This window comes from Talpa europaea (genome assembly GCF_964194135.1).
Source record: "Talpa europaea genome assembly, chromosome: 6".
Taxonomy (NCBI): domain Eukaryota; kingdom Metazoa; phylum Chordata; class Mammalia; order Eulipotyphla; family Talpidae; genus Talpa; species Talpa europaea.
In genome coordinates this window covers 78,398,249-78,421,986 of record NC_140072.1, presented here as the reverse complement: position 1 = coordinate 78,421,986, position 23,738 = coordinate 78,398,249, and the positions used below count along the sequence as shown (strand labels likewise).

At 38.0% G+C, this 23,738-nt stretch overlaps 2 protein-coding genes across 2 annotated transcripts; one reads left to right on the top strand and one right to left on the bottom strand.

Annotated features, from left to right (window-relative positions):
• Window positions 1–1,294: 1,294 nt before the first annotated feature.
• On the top strand, window positions 1,295–12,240 carry MED4 (mediator complex subunit 4; the record flags this gene model as incomplete). The annotated part of the gene is made up of 7 exons (XM_084235215.1): window positions 1,295–1,419; window positions 3,299–3,365; window positions 4,417–4,587; window positions 6,785–6,842; window positions 8,352–8,438; window positions 9,697–9,828; window positions 12,068–12,240. 7 exons carry the CDS (start codon window positions 1,295–1,297, stop codon window positions 12,238–12,240), a joined length of 813 nt encoding a protein of 270 aa, XP_084091341.1.
• A 5,385-nt stretch (window positions 12,241–17,625) lies between these two features.
• NUDT15 (nudix hydrolase 15) lies at window positions 17,626–22,499 on the bottom strand (the record flags this gene model as incomplete). Its single annotated transcript, XM_084234465.1, has 3 exons — window positions 17,626–17,786; window positions 20,459–20,655; window positions 22,342–22,499. 3 exons carry the CDS (start codon window positions 22,497–22,499, stop codon window positions 17,626–17,628), a joined length of 516 nt encoding a protein of 171 aa, XP_084090591.1.
• Between the last annotated feature and the right edge of the window lie 1,239 nt (window positions 22,500–23,738).

Sequence of the window (23,738 nt, the reverse complement as noted above, 5' to 3'; positions counted from 1 at the left end):
GAAGCCACGAACAAGCGCTTGCTATAACACATTTGCTCCAATATGCAAGCTGTGACTTGACCAGACTTCAGTTTCTCAGTTAACATAGCACAACATGAATGTATTTAATGCTCTGCACTGTATGCTTAAAAAGGATTAGGACAGTAAATTTTATGTTATGTGTATTATAAGAAAATTTAAAGAAAAGGAAAAGTTGGACTAGGGTTCCTGGTCTAAGGTGCTTACAGTCTCCATGAGAAGCCATAGAGGGTGATGGAATAGTATTTATGGAATGCAGACTAAAGAGGGTTAATACTTATCATTCATTGTTGGGAGGAATTTAAATTGGTACAGTCTTAATGGAAAATGATATGGAGATTCTCTAAAATCAAACAATGGAAATACCATATGATCCAGCAAAATGCCATACCTAGGTATTTAATCAAATATGATAAAACTAACTCAGAAAAAATATATGCACCCCTATGTTCATAGCAGCAGTGTTCACAATAGCCAAGACTTGGAATCAACCTAAAGTCCTATCTATAGGTGACTGGATAAAGAGGATGTGGTATATATACTCAATGTAATACTACATGCATTAAATAAGATGAAATCTTGTCTTTTGTATCAATATGGATGAAACTCGAGGTGAGTAAAATAAGTCGGAAAGTGAAAGACAATTACTGTATGGTTTCACTCACATGTGGAATATAAATAGCCAAATCAAACAAACTGGTAAAATGCAACAAAATGAGTCTTGAACTTCAAAAAATATGGTGGTTACCAGAAGTGAAGGGAAAGGCGAGGGGAGCAATGTGCTAATGTGCTGTCACTAGAACTTTGGTGGTGGGTGTGAAGCACATGTCCACACTAGGCATGAAGCTGCACGCCCACAAGCATAGTTTTTTAATCTAGTGGTCGATAAAATTTGATTTGAAAGTAATAACATAAAATAGAGGTTAATGCCCTGCCCATTTCATGAAGAAACTGACACAAGAGGTAGGTCATTATACAATTCCCTCAAATGCTTAAAAGCCACGACCAGCCGCCTCCCCCTCTGGCTTGAAAAACAGGAGGCTGAGCGCCAGATCCACTCCCACCCCTAGCCCACCCCTAGCCCGCTTTCCTTCACAGGGCTGGAGCCTCACCAGCCCAGCAGATGGCGCCAGCGTCAGCAGTGCCGCTCCAGGGACACGGGGCCGCTCTTGCCAGGTTTCGCCTCGCCTCGGTGACCTTTCCTTCCGCTTCCGGGGCCCGCCACGCCTCCCTGCGCAGGCGACTGCGCATACTCCCGCTGCCGCCCGGCAGCAGCATGGCGGCGTCTTCTAGTGGCGAAAAGGAGAAGGAGCGGTCGGGAAGCGGCTCGGGAGCGGCGAGCGGTAACAGCACACGGGAACGGCTGCTGTCTGCTCTGGAAGATCTGGAGGTCTTGTCGAGGTAACGCCCAATGGACTGGCCGGGGCTAGACCGGGAGGATTGACACGGGACCGACCGGCCCTGCGTAGGCGCTGGTTCCCAGGGCTCACCTGGCAGGGCCGCGCTCGGGAGACCCCGCTGCGCCCTACCTAGAAAAGTGCGCGAAAGTCGAGGAAGTGGCGTCCGCCACCCTCGAAGACTTCGAGGAGGAATTTTCCCCCTTTAGAGGGCATTTTAGTAGTGACAGTGATCCTAGAGCCCCAGTGCTGTCAGCCATAGCGGATCTCAGAGCTCTCCAGGTGTAAGGCCCTCGTTCACCGATTCTGCAGACATTTAAGGGACGCCCCTGGTGTCAGGCTGTCCGCCTCACGCTGTAGGAGGGGGAGACTATAAGTCGACCCACCGAGGAACACAGTGTCAAGAGGGAGAGACAGAAGTGTAAGCAGTGATTGGCGCCAAGCTTGCTTTTATCAGAGGCTTGCCCTGCGGGCTACCAAGCCCACAGGCTACGTGCCTGTTCAGGTAATGGGGACGGGCTTCCTGGAGGAATTTCGGATTTCATGGGAAGAATAAGTTCATCAGACCCACTGGGCAGCAGGTAGATGGAACTGCATGTCCAAAGGCCTAGAAAAATGAGCACGCAGGACTTGGTGGAATTGCAAGTTTGGAATGACAGGAGTGCTGCGCTTGTGGCAGAGGTAGGAGACGCAGTTAGGTTTCTTTCTCCTTATTCTGTCATCTTTCATGGTAGTCTGTCAAGTTGGAACCTTCCTAGACGCCCTCACAGTCACTCAGATGTTAAAATATTATTGGTACTTCCTCCTAAAAATTGACTTCTTGTTCCTTCCCTCCTCTCATAACGATTTTTAAAGCAGCCTCCCAACAGTTCTATTTAAAGCTTCTGCCCTTTATTCTTCTATATTATCCAAGAGCAGAGTGTCCTCTTAAAAGCATCTCCAGTAATTTTTCTTCTTAAAATATTTGGTAGATTCTCAATTGCCAATGAGATACATTGCAGTTCCTTATTTTAGTGTGACAGGGATATTCTCCATCTGGTCTTAATCACACCCTTTCTAATCCCCTGCCTTCCATCCTTGTGAATGCTCCCCATTTAAAGCTATCCCTACTTTCTCATATTCACTTCCTTTCCCACACCTCCATCAGGATGAACCATTCCTTAATCCTTCAGAATCCAGTTCAAACTCATTTTCTCTATAACCAACATTCTTAAATAGCTTTAGAGTAATTCTTTGACGTTGTATTAGCTGAGCTACTAAAAATCAGCATTTTATCTTTGCTGAAAATTTAGTCCTTGCCATAGCAGGCATTATTTACAAGATCACTGGGTCTGCACAATATTAAATGGTGTAATTAAAAAAAAAAAAAAAGCCCAAAACAGACACCAGAAGTTTAATAGTTATTTGTTTAGTCCAGTTGTTAGACTGTATTAGACTGAAGTACTGCTGGACAACAAACAGGGCACATGCATTTTCAGCTACGTAAGTCAATACAGAGAACAGTAAACTCAGTTACCAGACAGCAGTATAAATGTGTTGTCTCAGTGTGAGTGTTTACACAGATTAACACAAAGTTGTTTCCTTTTTTGTCTTTATTGGTTTTATAGTTTGTAATGGAGAGCTTGCCATTTTTCTCTTTAGCTAATGCTATTGAATGAATGCTTGAATTATTTCTTAGCAAAAAGACCCTGGCAATATGGCATGCTATGTTTTGGACAAATAGCTTTGGTAATAAACCCAACTCAGATTTACTGAGTCACTGAATCTGTGAGCACTGACGTTCTCAAATGGATTGTAGGACATGAGTGCTCAGCAAGATCAAGGCAGGTAGAAGTCATTTAGAAAGTTTATTGTATTTGCAAAGTTTTTTTTTTTCCTTTCAGGGAACTTATAGAAATGCTGGCAATTTCAAGGAACCAAAAGTTATTACAGCCAGGAGAGGAAAACCAAGTAAGTGACTTATTTTTTAATTAAAAACAAACATAGAATGTGCAAGTTTCTTACTTTCTGGGAGAACAGAGAGTTGAATCCTTTTACATTTTTAATTGAAACTTTCAAAATTGATAGTTTTTTGAATCGTTTACACAAGACAGTGTCCTTAAGAAGAAAATAGTTGTGTAAAGGTTTAGCAGTATTTCATGATTTTCTCTCATATGTCTAGTTACAGTGATATATTTATTCATTATTTTCTTTTGAATTAACAAAGACTTGTTTAAATGGAGGTTAAAACACTATAGGGATAAAAAAATCTCTCATAAACTAGTACTTTATTGGAAACTTAGTTTTGTAATGCAGCTTGAAAATTAATGAAATAATAGAAGTTATTTTGTGGTTGTTAAGGTTACAGATTTTATTTTTGTAGTACTTTTATGTACATTCTAATTTTCTGTGGTGAACAGATTTTTTTTTTCTGATTCAAGAAATGTTTTGAAAGAAGCAAGGATAAATTGTGTTTTTCTTAAAACTGTAATTTAGAAAATATTCTAAAGATGACAGGAAAAATTTATCTTTCTAAAGCTATAAGATAGGAGACAGTTTGTACTAGACCTCTTTTCCCACTCTCTATTTTATATAGTTTTATTTTATGATGTGTTTGGAGGACTAGAAAGTTGAACCCAGCCTTTTAACCTTCATACTTTTTTGTGATATCTGCATATTACCTATTTATTTACTTATTTTTTTTAAACACTTTTTGTAAGTCATGTTTATCCTAGATCTTCACTAGGAAATAGTAAACCTGCTCATTTTGGCTTGTTATAGTTCTGAAAGGCTTATTCTGTGTGAAAAAATAGCATATAATTAGAAAGTCTGAGAAGTCTTGATATTAATCCATTTTCTAAAATAATCATGGTTAAGCTATTTTTATTCTCGATAAGGATTAGAAATAGTATTTTAAAGGTGTTAATATATAGCCTAATCAGTTGATATACGGATTCTTTGTTTTATTAAACTATAACTTGCAACAGTCTGTTGCCTACCTTAACCAACTGTTATCTAACAGGTACTTGAGTTGCTAATTCACAGAGATGGGGAATTTCAAGAATTGATGAAATTGGCACTTAACCAGGGAAAAATCTATCATGAAATGCAAGTTTTAGAAAAAGAAGTAGAGAAGAGAGACAGTGATATTCAGCAACTGCAAAAACAGTTGAAGGAAGCAGAACAAATACTGGTAAGTTGATAGTGACTAATTCTTAAATTTAAGAAAAGTATTATTTCTGAAAAATACATCTATTACAAGTATTTTGAAATGGCAGAAAACTTGACTTTCCATGTCTGAAAGGGACAACTTACCAGTTTAGTTAAATGAAGGCAATTGTCATCCCCTTTTTAACTTAAATGTTTTTGGATAGTCTGCTTTACTTTGGAACTGCGTTTTCATTACTTGAAGGTTTCCCAGGATTTCATTATGGAAATGGGAAGTTTCACTTTGTCCTGTTCTAATGTAATTTTCAGTTATTTATAGTCTAATCTTTAGTTCAGTTTCAAAAATACTTTTGAACTAGTAAATATATTTGATCCTTGAACATAACAGGTTGGAACTGAGCAAGTGCACTTATACTAGAATTTCCTTGTAAACAGATGATAGAAACTTACGGTATTGATAAATATAGTACATTGCTGTTAACATATTTTCTCCTTTGATTTGCTTAATGACATTTTCTTTACCCTACTTTATTGTAAAAATATAGTTTTAAAATACAACATAAAAAATATTTGCTAATAGACTGTTTATGTATTGTTAAGGCTTCTAGTGAACAGCAGATTTGTAGTAAAGTTTTTGGAGAGTCGAAAGTTATATAAGGAAATTTGACTGCATGGAGAGTTGGCATACCTCATTTCTCCTTTGTTCAGGGATCAACTGTATGTGTCAATTTTTTAAATTGGTTAAAATGTGTGATAATTTAGCCTTCCATCCAAAAGTAGGTGGGATTTGGATATGTTCAGAACTTTACCTTTTCCTTTCATGTTCTCGGTCACTATTTCAAAAGGGCAATGCTTTTATCATCATTTTCCCAATGATTTGACTAAATAACTAATGTAATTGTTATATAGTAGCATTGCAGAGCAACTGGTTTAATTCTAGTGTAGACTATACATTCCTGGCATCTTTTCCCTTGGTGAACCTTTTCAAAAATGTTTTAAAGGGGCTTCAATAAATATAAGCCTCAGTGGTTCAGGGTTAATGATCACTCCTACTTGAAGAAACATTTGCAAATGAATATTTTCTCAAAAATATGCCAAAATCTATTTTCCAGTAGGAAAGTAATTCTTCCTTATCAAAAAGATACTAAGGAAATACAGAAGAGTATTCTTGTATCCCACTGCTCAGTGATTGCCACTCCTGTTCGGTTTGGCAAGGTTCCTCTCAGTCTCAGGTGTATTCATTTTTTCCCTTGCTATAATTAGCAGGATACTAACTTTGTGTTGCTGTTTACACTTAAGTATTTTTGATATAATTGTTACTTTTTAGTTTTCCAGCATTCTGTCATAAATACTCCTTTGATGACTATCCTTAAAAAAAAAAGCTTTTTTTCCCCATTTGTGTTTATATTCTTCAGATTAGAGTTCCCAAAATATAATTATTGAGTTAAAGAGTGAAAAAGGGTCTAGAAAAAGACTGAATTTTATGATTTAGATATTAGCAACTAACATATATTGAGCACTTGTGCATCATGCCCTGTGATTTGCACTTTACATGCATTATCTCAGTCTTCATAACATTTCAGTATGGGGTACCCATTTTATAGGCAAGGAAATCAAGACCCTAATAAATAATTACCTTGTTCAATAAGGGTAACTAGAGATGGAACTTTAAGCTAGATGTGTCTGACTGCATACTCTTAACCACAGTGTCATAAGTTGTGTATGGATATACTAGTATATGTAAGTTACCTTAATTTTATCATCAGGTTTACCTTTGTGGGATAGGGAGCGGTTGGAAGACTCTGTAACAGTCATTAAACATGGAGGTAAAATGAATAAATGTGTGTATAAAAATTGGAAAATTGGAAAAACAATTTTTAGCTGTTTTATTCTTGAACTAGATGCAAGAATAGGATGCTTTAATGTAGCCTGGATTTTTTCTGCATTTATATGATAGAAATAAAGAAGAAACATTGGGAAAATTCCCTTTATGCTTTTGTTTCTAATAACTCATTTGTGAATAGACTTATAAATGTTTTTATTAAATGTAACTGATATAAATGCTAGCCAATGGTATTTTAGAACATTACAAATAAGTTGTGGGGATTTTCAAATTGTGTAGTTGTTCTGTGAGGTAAATGATTTTGTAAGTTAAGCCTAAAACTTTGCTTGATATAGTTAAGAATAAATCATATCTCTCTTTAAAATTTTGTTCAAATTAGGCAACAGCTGTTTACCAAGCAAAAGAAAAACTCAAATCAATAGAAAAAGCAAGAAAAGGTTAGTACTGTGAGAGCATTGACTGGCCTTCTAAAAAATCCAGTTTTTGGTTTCAAGAAAGTGATGAGCTTATTGCTATTGAAAAGGTGCCAATAAATTTTCATTGTAGATATCTACTGTGTTGTAACACTATGCTAGGTGCTTTTAGGTTGTATTCCATTCTTTCTCTGGTTAGAAGAAGCAGTTGTATAAAATAGGTTGAGGGTTTGTGCCCAAATGTGCGATAAAGTCAAGGGTTTTATAAAATTATTGAGATAGAAAGAAAATTATGGGTTAGAAGCAATTGGGATTTCCATTGGAGCTTAAAGATAGGTCAGAAACTGAAAGAGATCATCCATTGGTGAACTGGAATGGGGTAGCACAGAATTAGCTAATGAAGTTGTAATGTATGTACATGTAGCAGTGCAGAAGGTCTGGCATACCTTCCTGTTCCAAATGGCTTCTCTTTAAAAAGCTTCCTTTTTTGATCATTTAGATTGAATTCTAACAGATTTATAAGGAAAATTTTGGTTTTGCTTTTAATTTTTTGTAGTAAGGCTTTACATTTAGTAGTCTCAGATTTGTTTTGTTTTCCTGTTTCAGTTAACTAGTGTTCATGTTTGGTGTCCTTCCAGATTTTTTTTTTTATTTGATCTGTGCATCTGTATATATATAATAATAATACAAATACAGTTATGTACATACATTCTAAAACAAAAATATTTTAATATTTCTTTATTTCTAATAGTGTCAGGTCATGAGATGCATATTTTGCAGCTTCCTTTTCTTTTCACTTAATGAATACATTATGGGCATTGTTATAGTTAGAGCTCCTTACAGCCCATGATCATATATACAAATAGTTGAGTAGTGGAGTATGAATTGCTGCTCTGTTTAAATAGTTTGGGTGTCACTGTGAGGTAAAACACTCTTGTTTTCTCTTATTTGTGTTTACTGTTGCTTTCAGAACAGTAATAGTATTTATTGATAGTTAATAATTGGGGTTGAGTGTTGACTATTCTAGTATCTCAAATTTGATGCTTTTTTTTTTTAAGATTTATTTATTTATTTATACAAGCACTGGGTACTGTCAGAAGTGCGGGAGGGTGGGAGAATTCACCAGAGCCAGAGCAGGGAACAGAACAGGCAGACTGACAAAATACACTGCTGAGGGGAGCAGCGGGCGGCAGGGGAGGTCTGTACACCACGTGGGCCCCTATCCTGGCGGCCAGGGATCGAACCAGCGCTGCAGAGGCAGCGGGCAGCTTCACAACCCAGTGCTCAACCGCTGCGCCACAGGGGAGGCCCTCAAATTTGATACTTTTAATTACTTCAGCTAATTTTTCTGAATGTCTGTTCTTTAGTTAGGAGACATAAAATTTATGCTTACAATGTATACATAGGTACTGTTAGGAAAGTTGTTAGCTCAGATTATCCTGTTTTCAGATAATTAAAATATAATGTAACTATGATACATCCATTTGCAAACTTATAGACTAAAACATTACATTTTCTTCTTAATCCTCTCAGGTGCTATCTCCTCTGAAGAAATAATTAAATATGCACATAGGATTAGTGCAAGTAATGCTGTATGTGCCCCACTGACCTGGGTTCCAGGTAAAAATACTTCCCTTTTTTTTCATGAGCTATATAGGTAGTTTTGAAAATTCTTTGGAAACTGTACAGAAATAGGGAATGAAGATTAAATATGGAATGTATGTGCCTTTAGAAACATCTGTTACATATTTTCACATCTTTTATATCTTATAAGTAAGAATATAGATCATGAAATTTATCAATTTGGTTTCTACAAAGCCATTGTTACTAGGAACTGTTTCTTTCCTTTTAAAAAATAAGAATTCTTTTTTAAATATAAAATAATGTGATGATTCTAAAACTGAATTTATAAAACCAAGGCTGGCCCAGAAGCCAACATTTTAGAGCCATTTCGGTCTTCCACAAAGATTCCAGCTGGGGAAACAGTACCAACTGTTAGGTGATAAAAGATGAAGCATTGAGCACCCAAAACAAGCACATAAAACTGGAAAGAACTGGAGTAAATAGAAACAACAAAGAGTAATAAGCTGCGACTACTACGCTGACAGTCAATAAAATGTTTAGAAGATGGAATCCTAAGGTAAAGCTGCCAACAGTGTTTTGGGAGGAATGGGAGAGTTATGGCAACTTTAGTAATTCACGATGCTGGTATTTTCCCATACTGAAAGCATTAAGGTGGCTACAGGTGTGTTGTTTTGTTTTTTTTTCCTTTCAGTGGGGGTGAGGGGTAGGTAGGGCAGTTGTGCGTAAGAGTCTGATATTTGTGTAAATACTGCCAAAAAGTTTGTCCATATCTGGGCAAATTTTTATCAACCTAAGCCTGCTGTTTAGTATACTTTTATAACTATAGGTGGTTCCTGATATTCTACTGCAAAGTATAGGAATAACTAACAAAGAGGTGGTTAAGATGAAGGTTTTAATTCCAGTCCTTTCTATTTTATATTAAAAAAAAAAGTGTGTTGGCATCCCTTAGAGTATCATTGTTATTTTCTTATTAGGTGATGCAAGTCAGAACAATCAAGATCATTATAAGCTTTTTAAATAAATTGTCATTTGGAATGTTTCCTAAAATGACAGTTATTTTTTCAAAATCTAGGGAATAGTATATTGTTAAGATTCAGAGAAGAAATTAAAATACATATATTTTTTAGTATATTATACTCTAACCATTGATAAAATAACCATCAATTCCAAAATTGACAACGTAGCTTGTTTTTCAAAGTTAACCAAGGAAAATTAATACTTGAGAGAAAAAATTCATAGTTTGTATATAAATGAAAGTAATTAAAATAGCCCCCCTCCCCTCTTTTTTTTTAAGGGGACCCACGAAGACCATACCCAACTGATTTGGAGATGAGAAGTGGATTATTGGGTCAGATGAATAATCCTTCAACTAATGGTGTGAATGGTCACTTACCAGGAGATGCACTTGCAGCAGGCCGATTGCCAGGTAATATTAATGAGAAGAATGCTTTCAGACTTTTATTTTTCAGATCTGCTAATGATGGAATGCCTGGCTGTTGAACAGGTTTGAGGTTCCAAACCTGACTTATTTTAATAGCTGTGCTCTCTGTCAGTTAATCCTGCTTTCTACTTATTCTAGTTTAAAGACTTCTAGATGGGAGTAATGAAATCAGAATTTCTCCTCACATGTTAATATGCCCCTTCCTCAGGCATTTGGCCTCTCCTTTATTATTGCTCTAAACAGTATTTTAAAGATTGTGAAACATACTGTGTAGCGTAGAGTAAAAAATATACGTGTTCAATTTAAAGCATGTAAAGTAAATACACTCCTGAAAAAAAACCCAAGTTAAGAAAATGAATAACAAATCTTTCTAAAGACTTTTTTACTAACTTTATATAAAAGCATTAGGCACATTCTGATTTCAGTCTTCCTCAAATTTTACATATAGATTTGTGCTAGTCTTATATTTTATATTCTCCAATTCTATCTCTTGCATATGACTTGCTCTGGTAAAACATTTTAAAAGTTAAAAAATGGTATAAAAAAGAAAAAATTACCTTTTTTGAGCAATTAGATTTAATATTTACCTATTTCATTTTTCCCTGTAAATTTTTAGGTGGTTTAAATAATTATTTTTGTTTGCTTAACATTTCAATGTAAGATTTCCCATGTTATTAAGAATAGCTTTGTAAGCATCATTTTTGTTAAATATAAAGTACAAACAAGAAGTCACTACATTAATTTCCCTAATTTTTCTCATTGTGATTGTACTGTGTCACCTACCATAGTCTAGTCAGAAGAAAGAAATCACATAACAGCAAGGAAAATTCTAAAGAATCATTAACTAGTCACAAGATACTAAAGGATAAAGAACTTTTTTTTTTTTTTTTTAAGATTTTACTTATTTATACAAGAACTGGGATACAGTCCAGATGCGCGGGAGGGTGAGAGAATTCACCAGAGAAAGAGCGGGGAGCAGACCAGGCAGATTGAACTAAAGCACTGCTGAGGGGCGCGCAGGCGAGACAGGAGAGGTTTGCCGCGCCACGTGGGTATCTTCCTGGCAGGCTGGGAATCGAACCCGCGCTGCAGAGGCTGTAGACAGCCTCACAGCGCTGCACTCAACCTGCTGTGCCACCAGGGAGGCCCCAATAACTTTTTTTTTAAACAGGAGTAACACATATGGGCAGCAGTTACCAGAGACAAACCAAGAAGAGGCTCCTCCCCACCCTAATGCCAAGGCCAAAGTTCATATCATGGTACTCTTGTTTCAGGGGTGTAGCTGTGACCCACAGGCCAGAACTGGCAAACAGGATATTACCCATTGAGGTTCTGGGACATATACTTGGAAGCCTCTTTTTGGTTTGAGAGTGAAACTGATTCTGGGAAGCCAATGAAACTTGATAGGGCTAGGAGATGAGCAGGACTTGAATTGCACATCACACCAGCACAGAAGGAATAAGGAGGAAAACACTGGATCCAGGAAAAGAAAACTATTCCTGCAGAGTCCCTCCAGTACCTGCTACTGTACAAAGCCTAGGTTGTGGCTACTGGCAAAGGAGATATGCTTTCAGAGTCTAGACAGAAGCATAAATTTGAAGCTTAAGAGGAATTTTGATATCTGGCATACCTATTCAGTTAATAACGTAACTCTTTCTTTCAACTCTTTTAAAATTTACTTCAGCCTTGGACTATACCTGTTTATATGCTACATTCCCTTTCTTGGGAAACAGATTATTAGTTAGACCTGGATGGTTTTTGTTATATTTCTAACATAGATATATTTTCTTTGATGAGAATCATTTACAAAAGCAGCTCCTCTGTTTTCTAAGAAATTGTTTAAACTTACTAATTACTTAATATTGGTATATATAATTAGCTACTCATAAATGGAGTGACATGTGAACTAATAAAGTGTATATTATATATGCATATAGCATAGATAAACATTTGATTTGTAATTATGAATGTCCTGCAAAAAAGAAATTGCCATGTCAACTGATATTTGAAGTTACTTATAAGAAAGTATGATTTTTAAAAAACACCACAGGTTCTAGTTACTAAAGTATGTCCTTTTTCCTTGATAAATTTAATCTTTATTAAATACTTTAGCCAATGTGTATTTTGATTTCTAGCCTTAAAAAACATTTGCTTCGAAAATTTTCATGAAGGGAATTACTTAGTAGTAGAAATGTTCTAACACATTTTTCTTTCTTTTCTCCAGATGTCCTTGCACCTCAGTACCCATGGCAGTCAAATGATATGTCGATGAATATGTTACCACCAAATCACAGTAATGACTTTTTGTTAGAACCTCCGGGGCATAATAAAGAAAATGAAGATGATGTGGAGGTTATGTCAACAGATTCCTCTAGCAGTAGTAGTGACTCTGATTAAAAAAGAAAAAAAAAAAAGTAACAATTATTTTAGTTCTGTTTCCTAAACAATAGCAAACCTGTAAAATAATATAGGTAATACTGGCTATAGTAAAATTGTATAGCCCATTAAAAATCATAGTGAACTTTGTTTTTAAAGCCAAAAATCATGGTTTAAGTTCTAAACCACTAAATGAATATTGAGAGAATAATCAAAATTTATTATTGGAAAAAAAGATTATTCTGTTCAGTGCTATTTTGCCTTGTTGTACTCCATTTGTGTTGGACTTGTACATAGTAGTTTTGGAAATAAAACTGGATGGAGATGACTCATGTATATATCACTAATAGGTCTCCTGGAATTAATCTGAAGCATTTTTTGAAAAAGACAGTGAATCATTCATGTACAAATAACAAAAACCCTCTTTTAAAAGTGAAGGCTCTGTCACAGGAACAGGAGAAAAATTACCTCAATTTGTACTATTTGTAACTATTGTAATTTTTATAAATAAACTCACTTGTTTATACTCTAAGTTCAGTGTACTTTCACTATAAGCAGGAAATTCTATAAACAGTTTCATTTCATACGTAAGTAGAATTCTGGAATGAGAATGAACATATGTGATGGAGACATCTGACTACTTGTAATCAAACAGGCGGGCTTCACAAAGACCTAAACTGCTGTTCTTAAGAAAAATGAGGGGCCTCCCTGGTGTCGCAGCAGGTTAAGTGTAGAACTGAAGCTATCCACAGCCTCTGCAGTGTGGGTTCCATTCCTGGCCAGTTGGGGAGATACCCACATGGCGCGGCAGACCTCTCCTGCCTCGCCCGCTGCTCCCCTCAGCAGTGCTTTAGGTCAGTCTTCCTGTTCTCCCCTCTCTGTCTCTGGTGAATTCTCTCACCCTCCTGCGCCTCTGGCCTGTTGCCCTGTTCTTGTATAAATAAATCTTTAAAAAAAAAAATGGAGGTTTTTTAGCAGTTAAAAAAATGCTGCCTTCTAGTTATCAGTTCTAAACAGGGTTTTGACCTTGGCCAAGTTGGTGCCATAGAGTTTTTTTCAGAGCGCATTTGATCTGGTTCCTGTTGACCTTGACATCCACAATGAATAGTGTGTTATCTTCTGTTCTTCATGGCTGACTTGGTGGTGATGGTGGGGGGAGGGACACTTGATAACATACTGGTCAAGCTTGTTTCTCCTTGTGGTGCTCTTCCAAGAATATTTCAGCTACCTTAAGACCTGTTGTGTCGTGGGCAGTGGGAATGTATGTGACCTGAGGACAGGATTTTTTTTCTGTTGTGGATGCCCTTCAGACTTGTCTTGGCCTTCAAAACACTTCAAATCTGGGAGGGGCAGTGGTTTCCTTTGCTTTCTGCACTCTTTGTGAAAAGCAATAATGTCTGATCTTTAAAACAAGTTAGGGGCCTCCCCTGGTGGCACAGGTAGTTCAGCGCAGCGCTGTGAAGCTGTCCGCAGCCTCTGCAGCACGGGTTCAATTCCGGCCACTTGGCGTGGGTCCCACGTGGCACAGCAGACCCCTCCTGTCGCACCCACTGCTGCCCTCAGCACTGTATTTCGTCAGTCTGCCTGTTTTCTTCCCTGCTGTTTCTGGTGAATCCTCCCACCCTCCCACGCATCTGGCCTGTACCCTGGTTCTTGTATAAAAAATAAATCTTAAAAAAAAAAAATAAAACAACAAGTTGAGTCCTTAGGTATAAAAGGGAAAGGGTTATCCATAATATACGAGCAAAGGCAAGGTCTTTGGCACTGATAAAAATAGCTGCTTAATGAAAGAAATGCTAATCTTGCTATTTTAATCCTTGTGGTATAAGTAGCCATGTATTCCTGCAGGATCAGCATAAGCAGCATCCTGCATGTCGACCAGAACAGCAATTACCCTGACCCTGGTAACTATTGACTGAGAAGCCAGGGCAAGCTCCCAGCCAGCTCCCAGTCAGCCCTCAGCCAGGTCCAGCTACAGAAGTCTGCTCAGAGGCTACAGAGCCATGTCTTTTACATAGAAAATGCAACCCCTCTTTATAATACTTAAATATCCACACTCAGCTGAACATGGGGTGCATGTAGCATGTATGATTAATGGCTGAGTATGTTCACCGCTACTTAGAAGTAGACCAATACATATTTGTAACCTCCCTATCAATCAAAACCTGCAAAATCAAAACTTTTTAAGTCTGAGAGTTTCAGACATATGAGGAGGTAGAAAACATCATCATGGTACATTTGAACAAGAATAAAGAAATACACTAAGAGTGTAGGGTTTGAGAAAGTGATGGGAAAAGTTAGTTTAGGGACTGAAAGACCTTGCATCTCAGGTTAAAGATTTTATCCTACCAGCAATGTGCAATTTCTAAAGAAATTTGGGAAGACGAGACATGACCAACACAAGAAAACAAAAACAGACAATTATAAATCAGAAACATACTGCAGAGGAGGAGGAGGGAGCAAGATCAGAGGGAGGGAGGGAGGAGCACAGGGGACTGAAGTGATGGTGCATGGGTGCACTGGTGACGGAAATTCTATGGGGACTACACTGGCAGGCGGAGGAGGCAGGGAGGGCGAGGAGCAAATACTGTTTAAAAATAAATAATGTTGTAAAAAGATGAAAATAAATTTTAAAAGACATGACCAAACTTAGGCTTTCAACAGTCACCCTAGAACAAATGCCAAAAATAAGTCAATGGGTTGAGATGCTAAATCTTAGTTATATGTATTCTTACATCAATCGATCAATCAGGAATAAATTGCAGGAGCTGGAGAAAAGATGATAAAAGACCTGGACCCAGAAAGAGGTAGTTGGAACAACAACGTGATAAAGGCTGGATTCTATAGACATAAAGAAATAGATTGAAAAAGACAGACTGATGTAAGTAAGGAAAGGGAGTTATCTGTTGAGCAGTTGAGCAGATGGTACAGCCATTCCCTGAGCGCACACAGGAGGAAGTTCAGTTTGGACACATCAAGTTAGAGGACTGCTAAAAATCTTGGCTTGCTTACTTGGAACTTTGTTCTTATTGCTCCTAAACTGTTCTAATAAATAAAAAGAGGAGTGATACATCATTGCATATAAAGCTATTAAGCAATATGTAAAAAGTCAAATACTTAAATATTCTACACAAAAATAGGGAAAAATCTGGAACGGGAACTGTGCTTAAGACTTAAGGAAGTAACATTTAATTTACAGTAGAAGGATGTGTTTATATTAAGGCTTAAATAAGTGATAGATTGAATTGATAGTATAAATATTATTAAGCATCTGTCACATTATACGCAAATTAAATGTTCATGGAAGACTTGCATGTATAATTTCTTGAAGTCCGTAAAATGGAAGGCTTAGTACATACCTCCTAGTCCATGTGCATCATTTTTCTATAATTTGCATTTTTCATACACTTCTGAAGTGCAACACTTACTTCTGTGTACATCATAACTAATCAAATTCTTTTTTTAAAATAGGAATCATCAGAATGTGATTTTACTTTCAGTGAAGATTTTGTATGTTTTCTCCCATACAGATGACTGCCTGAGCTTTCCTATTGCACAATTCCTGGGTAACATGATCCTTGGTGCCTCAAAGGCAAGAATATTTCATCTGAAAGCATTTGCCTTATTAGAAAGCTGGCAGTTAGGATAACAAAGAAGTATCTTTTCCAAGTGCATCTAAGAGAGACTAAATGTATACCTCTGGAATAACTTTTTAGGATGTTGAAAGGTAGCACTGGAGCACATACCTATGTTAAGATGGACAACAACTCAGGACTTGATTTAGCAAACGGATGAAGAGATATTTCAGACTTCCCAGTAAATGGCAAACTATGAGAACATTGCTGGTAGTCAGCATTAATTTATTTGACTAAAGCCAATTCTCAAATTATCTAAGAATTAACTATTTAAGAGTACTAAATTTTGTTCCATGCAATCATGCATTTAGAGAAATACCAAGTCATCACTGGATGCACTAAACATATTAGATGCTGAGGTGAATGCAATCTCCTTCTATATGAAACTTTTCTAGTGGTTCTCTACCATTTAGCACTGAACCCCTGTACACTCTTAAAAATTACTGAGGCCAAAGATGTTTTTGTAGGATTTTATCTAATCATATATAAAACTGAGGGCCTGCCTGGTGATGCAAGGGATTAAGTCTCAGCATTATGAAGCTATCGGCAGCCACTGCAGCACAAGTTCGATCCCTGGCCAGGGAGCTAACTCAGATGACACAGACCTCTCCTGATTTGCCTGCTGCTCCCCTTAGCAGTGTATTTCAGTCAATCCTCCTGTTCTGTTCCCCACTGTCTCTGGTGAATCCTCACTCCCCCCCACTTCTGGCCTGCATCCCAGCTCTTGTATGCATAAATAAGTAAAATAAATCTTTTAAAAAAAAAAGAATCAAAACAGAAATTTAAAAAAATTTATTAAATCATTTGCAAATAACAAAAATCCATTATATGTTAACAAAAATAACTTATGGAAAGTTAACTGTTTTTCAAAAACAAAGTGACAAGCATGACAGTGCTTTACATTTTTGCAAATTTCTTTAATGTCTAGTTTAATAAAAGCTGAATTCTCACATTTGCTTTGTAGTCAGTCTTTTACAATGTCAACATCATGTAACCTCTAGAAAACTCCTTTGTACGGTCATGAAAGAAAGTGAAAAAGACAAATGTCTTAGTATCACAAAAATAGTTTTGACCTTAAATAGCCTTGAAAGGGTCTCAAGGACCTCCCCAGTAGTTTCACAATCACTGTCCACATCTCACCTCATTTTAAATACAAGGATGCTGGATCTCACAAAGATGAAATGAGAAACCCAGTATCACATGGTCTGTTAGTGACTAGATACAAATCTTAGCTGGTTTGTTGTAATTTCTCTGTATTTCTTAAGTAGAAACCTGGGGAAATAAACCCTAATTATCTGCCCTGTTTGTTCTGTTTGCAAAGACTACCCCAATATATTATCAAACATTTTAAAAATTTAAATAAAACAGAAGAGGAAAGTCAATAAACATGATAAATGCTACTGTGATACAGTAGCGTGATACAGGCATACTGTGTTAGGATCTGAATTAGGATCTCTATTTTAACTGAAACACTAAGGCAAATTGAATTGCACTTCATCTCCATGCATCTGGCATTGACACTGCACAGTAAATACCAAAGAAATGTGAAAAGATTAACCACATGACCACCATTTATCACAATTTTTGGCATCTGAAACAATCGTGACATAAATCCAGAAAATTTTTCACAAGAACTAGTTGAAATGGTGGTGGGTATATTAGGAGACTGCAAATAAAACTGGCAATATGGAACTTTTTGGATAAAATGGATTCTGAAATGTAGATATTTTTCATTCTCAAACCAGATCTTATTTCGTCTTAAAAAAAAAAATCAGGGACTCTTCTTGTTCACCTGGAGATGATTTCCTTTGTATCCTAAGAGGTGATCTAAATCTTCTTTAAATGGATCATAGCCTTGTTCCTTTAAACAACGTAGTGCCCAGAAGAGCTGGTCCAGTGGAGGAAATTCTTCCCAAGGAACCCACTCCCAACCTAAAAAAGAGATACCAAATCAATTTATTTAGTTGAAAAGAATATTTATTTTGGCAAGCTAACCTATACTTAGAAAAAAATGACAAAATTATTTGTTACTAATGACATAATGTAACAGTGATGCTGTGTATTATGTATATAAACATAACTGCATTTAGAATGAAGGACTAGTAATCATTTAAAACATGCTGTTATTTGAACATTAAGCCAAGTTTACAAGGGCCATATGTGGCAAAGCTCAGATTAAAATCATTCAGTTTTCATTTAAATATCTGACAAAATGCACTGGGATTATATCATTTTCAATTACAAACCAGTTTCCTCACCTATGAAATAAGGTAACTACAAAATTGGGCCTCCCTGGTGGCACAAGGGTTAAAGTCTCAGCACTATCAAGCTATCACCAGCCACTGTGGCATGTGTTCAATCCCCTGCCAGGGAGCTAGCCCACATGGCACAGCACACCTCTCCTGTCTCGCCTGCTGCTCCCCTCAGCAGTGTATTTCAGTCAGTCTGCCTGTTCTGCTCCCTACTCTGTCTCTGGTGAATCCTCTCACCCACCCACCCCACACCTCTGGCCTACACCCCAGTTCTTGTATGCATAAGTAAATAAATCTTAAAAAAGGTAACTACAGAATTTCTAAGCTATCCTCCATCTCTTTCAAAAAAGGTTACTGAAGCTGTGGCGAGAATTAAAATGTTATGCTGCAATGCCTTTCAGATAGACAAATATGGAGAGAACTGGTTTTATAAAAATGCATTAAGGCCTCCCTGGTGGCTCAAGGGGTTAAGACGCAGCACTATGAGGCTATCCGAGGTCTCTGCACCATAAGTTTAATCCCCAGTGGCCAGGGAGCTACCCACATGGTGCAGTAGACCTCTCCTGTCTCGCCTGCTGCTCCCCTTAGCAGTGTATTTCAGTCTGCCTGTTCTGCTCCCCACTGTCTCTGATGAATCCTCTCACCCCACCCCCCCTGCACCTCTGTCCCATACCCCAGTTCTTGTATGCATAAATATATCAATCTTTTTTAAAAATCCATTAAAACAGGAAAAACAACTACATTTAATATTTGTAAAAACATGAAATCCTAGGAAAAGATTCTAGGGAATAATATTTTCATTGATGGTTTAAATGTAAATGATATAAAAGTACAGATGCTCATTCCAGGTGACTATATAAATATTTTATTAAGGTGGACAGTCTATGTTCTAAATAAGTTTCTTTATGATTACCTGTATATACCTATGTGTAAATATTGTTCCTTCCACTAAGTATTTCCCTTCTTGAGAAGTTCAAGTATGTAGTTTCACTCTAGGAAGGCAGGAGACAAAGAATGCATGACACTGGAGCCAGCACAGAAAGGGCTGCTTAGCAACTATGACCACACACTATGAGAGAGGGAGAGTGCAAGCCTGACAATGTGCTGCCAGGTGCTGAATTGAGGATTTTCAGAAGAGCTGCAGCAGTTTATCCCCCTTCTAGAAAACAAAGTATATGGATGACTCTCCTAGTTATAACACATGGCTGGAGGAAAATGCAACAAATAGTAACTTGAAGGATATCTAGATCCAGGACCTGGTGAACATGGAACAGACACTGCATCTCTAAATTAGAAGTAAGAGATGCTCTGAGCCACTGCACCTTGGCCAGGCTGCAGCTGTTTACCAGCCAAGGTGCTATTAGCAAAGGCTCTCAACCTGGAATAAAATGTCCTGCCATACTGCTACTAGGGCCTACAGAGGAACAAGTGTTTCTGATCAAATCTGAATTGGTGCTAGTAACCTCAGGCCTTGTAAAATCACAATGCTTGAAATTTAAGATTACTAGAAAGTCAGAGGGTTAATAAAATGAAGGTGGATAAATTCAAAATTTGTTATAAAAAAGTCTTGATGCATGTAAAAACTACTTTATTTTAGGGGGAAAATACAGAGAGCACTAGAGTAACAAAATATCTAATACAGAATCTTATAAAGTACAATAAGAATCTTTTAGAAGTTGTTAAAAAGTAGGCCAAACTAGATACCACATTTGAAAACCTCACATACAGAGGCTTGTTATATGGCAAATAATATTTTCAATAAGTTTGACATTTTTCTCTTCATTTTCTCATGAAATTTTACAGAATTTGAAGAGATGATAAATGCAAAATCCCTAGAACAGTGCTTAGCATGCAGTAAATAATACCAGTCATTGTCATTAAAACTTTTAGAGCCATCAGTCCAAAATAACAGAACTGTTGTGTCAGGTTAATCATTCTCTATATAAGAAAGTTACTACCTTTCTTGCACTGGTGAGAAATGGAAGAAGACACCTTAAATGTTTTGCTTAAAAACCACAGTTTGAAACAAAATTTAAAACTAACATTTACTGAGTACTTAACTGTGTGCATCTTTATATATGTTCACACATTTTATCTTTAAAGCAACCCCCACCTTAGGTAGTTTCTATTGTAATAGATGAGAAAAGAGGCCTGGAGACCTAAATACTTGGAAGAAATGACACAAATCAAGTAGTCTGAGTCAAGAGCCACTTCCCTCTGTTATGTACTTTTGTCTCCAGAAGTAAACTATATTTACCTATCTAATTTCTTCATATGGCAACATAATGTAGTATTTCTTCAGATGATAGGATCACCTCAAAGAAAATGCATTTTCATGTATAGTTCTCTTACTTTCATTTTTTTCAGGCTCTACATTCTTTGGTTCTGAATCATGTGTCATGTCCACCTCTGCTTTCATTAATATAGTGACAAAATGATAATTTTCTTCCTCAACAAAAGAATTCACAACAGAGGCAAAGCGAACATTTTTCAGATGAAGAGCTGCTTCTTCCCAGGTTTCCCTTTGAGCACATTCTTCCCAGCTTTCACTAGAAAATAGAAATATACCATTGTATTCAATTCTATTTATGTAAGTGTTTTTTTGCCATGAAATTCTTGGCTAGAAATTTCTAGCGTAAAGCAAAAAGAACTGTAGTTGGTTCATGCTTTAAAACAATAAATCCACAACCCTGCTTTGACATTCTATATAATCCCCATCTAGTTATTTGAAGACCAAAAGGATTTCACATAACAAAAAAATTAACATTCAGTCAATTCAGCACTAGTTTCCATGCAACCTGGAGGCAATTTAATATATTAGGTAAGAGTAATCTTTGGAGTCAACTAGACCTAGGTTTGAGTTTGAAGTTCATTATGCTCTATGTTGGACAAGCAGGAAGAAGTAATGCAACTTTCTCATGGGGTCATTGTAAGTACATCAAAAAGTGGGTTATGTCTTTTCCTATAATCTCAGAATTTTAGTTTATGCCTCAAAATTAAGGACAATGAGCTATTGCTCACCTCTAAATTCTGAAGAGTAAGGCAAAAGAGTAAACAGATCCCATGTGACCCCAAGGATTTGCTAGGGAAGGTATAACAAGTTTTTGACCTTCACCCTACCCATGTCCTTAAGACTGGATCTTTGGGAAGGAGAGAGGTTGTGAGTTTTCTCACTGATAGGAATGTTTCTTTCCTTCTAATCGGGGCCAACTCTGGCCCCAACCCAAGTGAAGCACACTCCACAAGAATTAGTCCGTGTTAAGGAGTGTTAGTGTGTTAAGGAGATGGGAGTGTGGATGTGGGTATGTTAATTCCCTGCTGAAGACCTACTGAACTGAGGAAACACACAGACCTACTCCAACGCATCAGAGGAAGAGTGATAGGAACAAATGGATACCTTAGTCTAAAATGTGTCCCTGGGTGTTTAGAGGTGCACGTGAATACTGAGGCTGATGTTTATTCGCGCTTAGGGAATTTGCAATGCAGGAGGCTGGCTAGAGCAGCCGTGGATGACTGATCCACGAAACAGGGTAGCAGTGTTTTCATCATTCCTGTGGGCCAAGCTGACACCAGAGGTTGACAGGAACCCAGCAGAAAGAAATGGAGGGTGGTATGCTACGAGGTGGCCCAGGCTTCCTTCACCGTTGTGTAGAACACTTAACTGTCCAACCTTCCTTGTTGGTCTGTATATCATCAAATCACAGAATGCCAAAGCAGAGAGGGAGCTTAAAGAGTACTTCATCCAGGGCCTCCCGGTGGCGCAGCGGTTGAGCGCTGGGCTGAGAGGCTGCCCGCAGCCTCTGCAGCGCGGGTTCGTTCCCCGGGCCGCCGGCGAGGGTCCCACAAAAAACAACAAACAAACAAACAAACAAAAACAAAGAGTACTTCATCCAACATCCCCCTTTAATAGATGAAGAAACCAGACCTAGAGAATGTCACTAGCCCATCTGCTCGGTTAGCCAAACGACAGCGGGAAGTAGCACGCATCTGTGCATGCTGCAATCCAGGCACGCCGTGCAAATGCCTTAACTGACAAAACTGGGCTGCTCGAGGTTTACAAGCACTAAGAAACAAATCTCACAAATCCGACAAGCGTAAGGAGGCGCAGCGGAGAAGACGCTCCCACGTTCCCGCGCGAGCCCGAGCAGCTCCGCCCAGCGTCGCGCGCAAGCAAGCGTGGGCTCGTCATTTACGCGCGCTCCGCCCTCCTGGGGGTCAATCCGGCCCATGCTCACCCGAACTCCAGATGACCCCCCGGAAGTTGGAAACTACCGGCTCCGACCGATCCCTTTCTCTTCCCGAGGAGGACGCAGCGAGGATGCCCGCTGCTCGTCACCACTACGCCCACCCCGACTCCGGGCCGCCGAGCGCGGGGCTCCGCGCTGGCCGTCATCGCGCGGTAGGACGCGGCCGGAAGTGACGTTGCCTCGCCCCCGGCCGCCGGCAACAGCTTCCTGTGCTGCCGCTGGTGCCCCGCGCTAAAGTGGGAGCGCCCTGTCCTCCCCCACTTGGCTTAGCGGCTGTGTTTACCTCTCGCGACGTCCCGAGGACTGCCTAGTAAGGGTTTCGTTGTAACTGCCACAGCTCACTGCTGCTTTCAACACGGTATCCGCTTTGAGATTCCTCTGAACTATTTACCGGCCCCGCCTGTTTTTATAAATCTCTGTGCCAGTGTTGGCACATTTCTTTGCGTAGAGTGAGCCTCACCACAGTAAACGTATTCACACTGGTGCCCAAGGCTGTGGTACCAGGGCAGTGATTTTTAATATGCAAGAGTAGTCACAAATCATAGGAAAATAAATTTTGCTGTAACCTACTTGAATGGAAAACCAGACACTTCTCGGTTGTTTGCACACCGTGAACCAACAATAAATTATGAATCAGCTGTAATTAAAACAATGGTTGTCTCTGGATGTAGAGGATTTTCTTATACAAAATGTGCATATAACTTCAAAGGTTAAATGAGATAAAAAGTGCAAGAATTTATTCTCTAGTTCTGCTTCCAATCACTTTTAACCCAAATAGTATACTTGTGCATGTTATAGTATGTGAAGATCGATAAAGTATTTTACACCATGTTTTACCCACAAATTCACAAATATTCTTGTGTGTTGTGTACCTTAAAGGTTTTCTCTAATATTTTCTCAAATAGAAATGGGCCTCTGAGGGCTGGTCTAAGCAAGTGTGTTCCTATGTCCCTGAATCACATACGGTGTTGTAAACCAATGTTACCGCAATTGAGAAAGAAAGAAGGAAAATCGACCCCATGTAAATGCGATATTATGACTGAATGTGAATAATCCCAGAGATGCCAGGTAAGTTTAATGTTTGAAAATTCAATCAATGTAATTAATCATATTTGCAGAGAAAAGAAGGAAGCCCATAGGATCGTAATATTATAGATGAAGGGGAAAAACCTGTGAAAATTGTGTATTGAGTATTTATTGAGTCAGCTTTTTACCAGAAAAAGCTAAGGATATTCATAGCATGAATTATGAATCAGGCCTTCTTTTATTTCGCTAAAAATATCTAATACCCTGGGCAACCCTGCGTGTGGTATGTGCTTGGTTCTTACCTCACACCCAAGCCTCTTATTTGAACTCATGAGGTTTGATTCTCCTCTTTCTAGCCT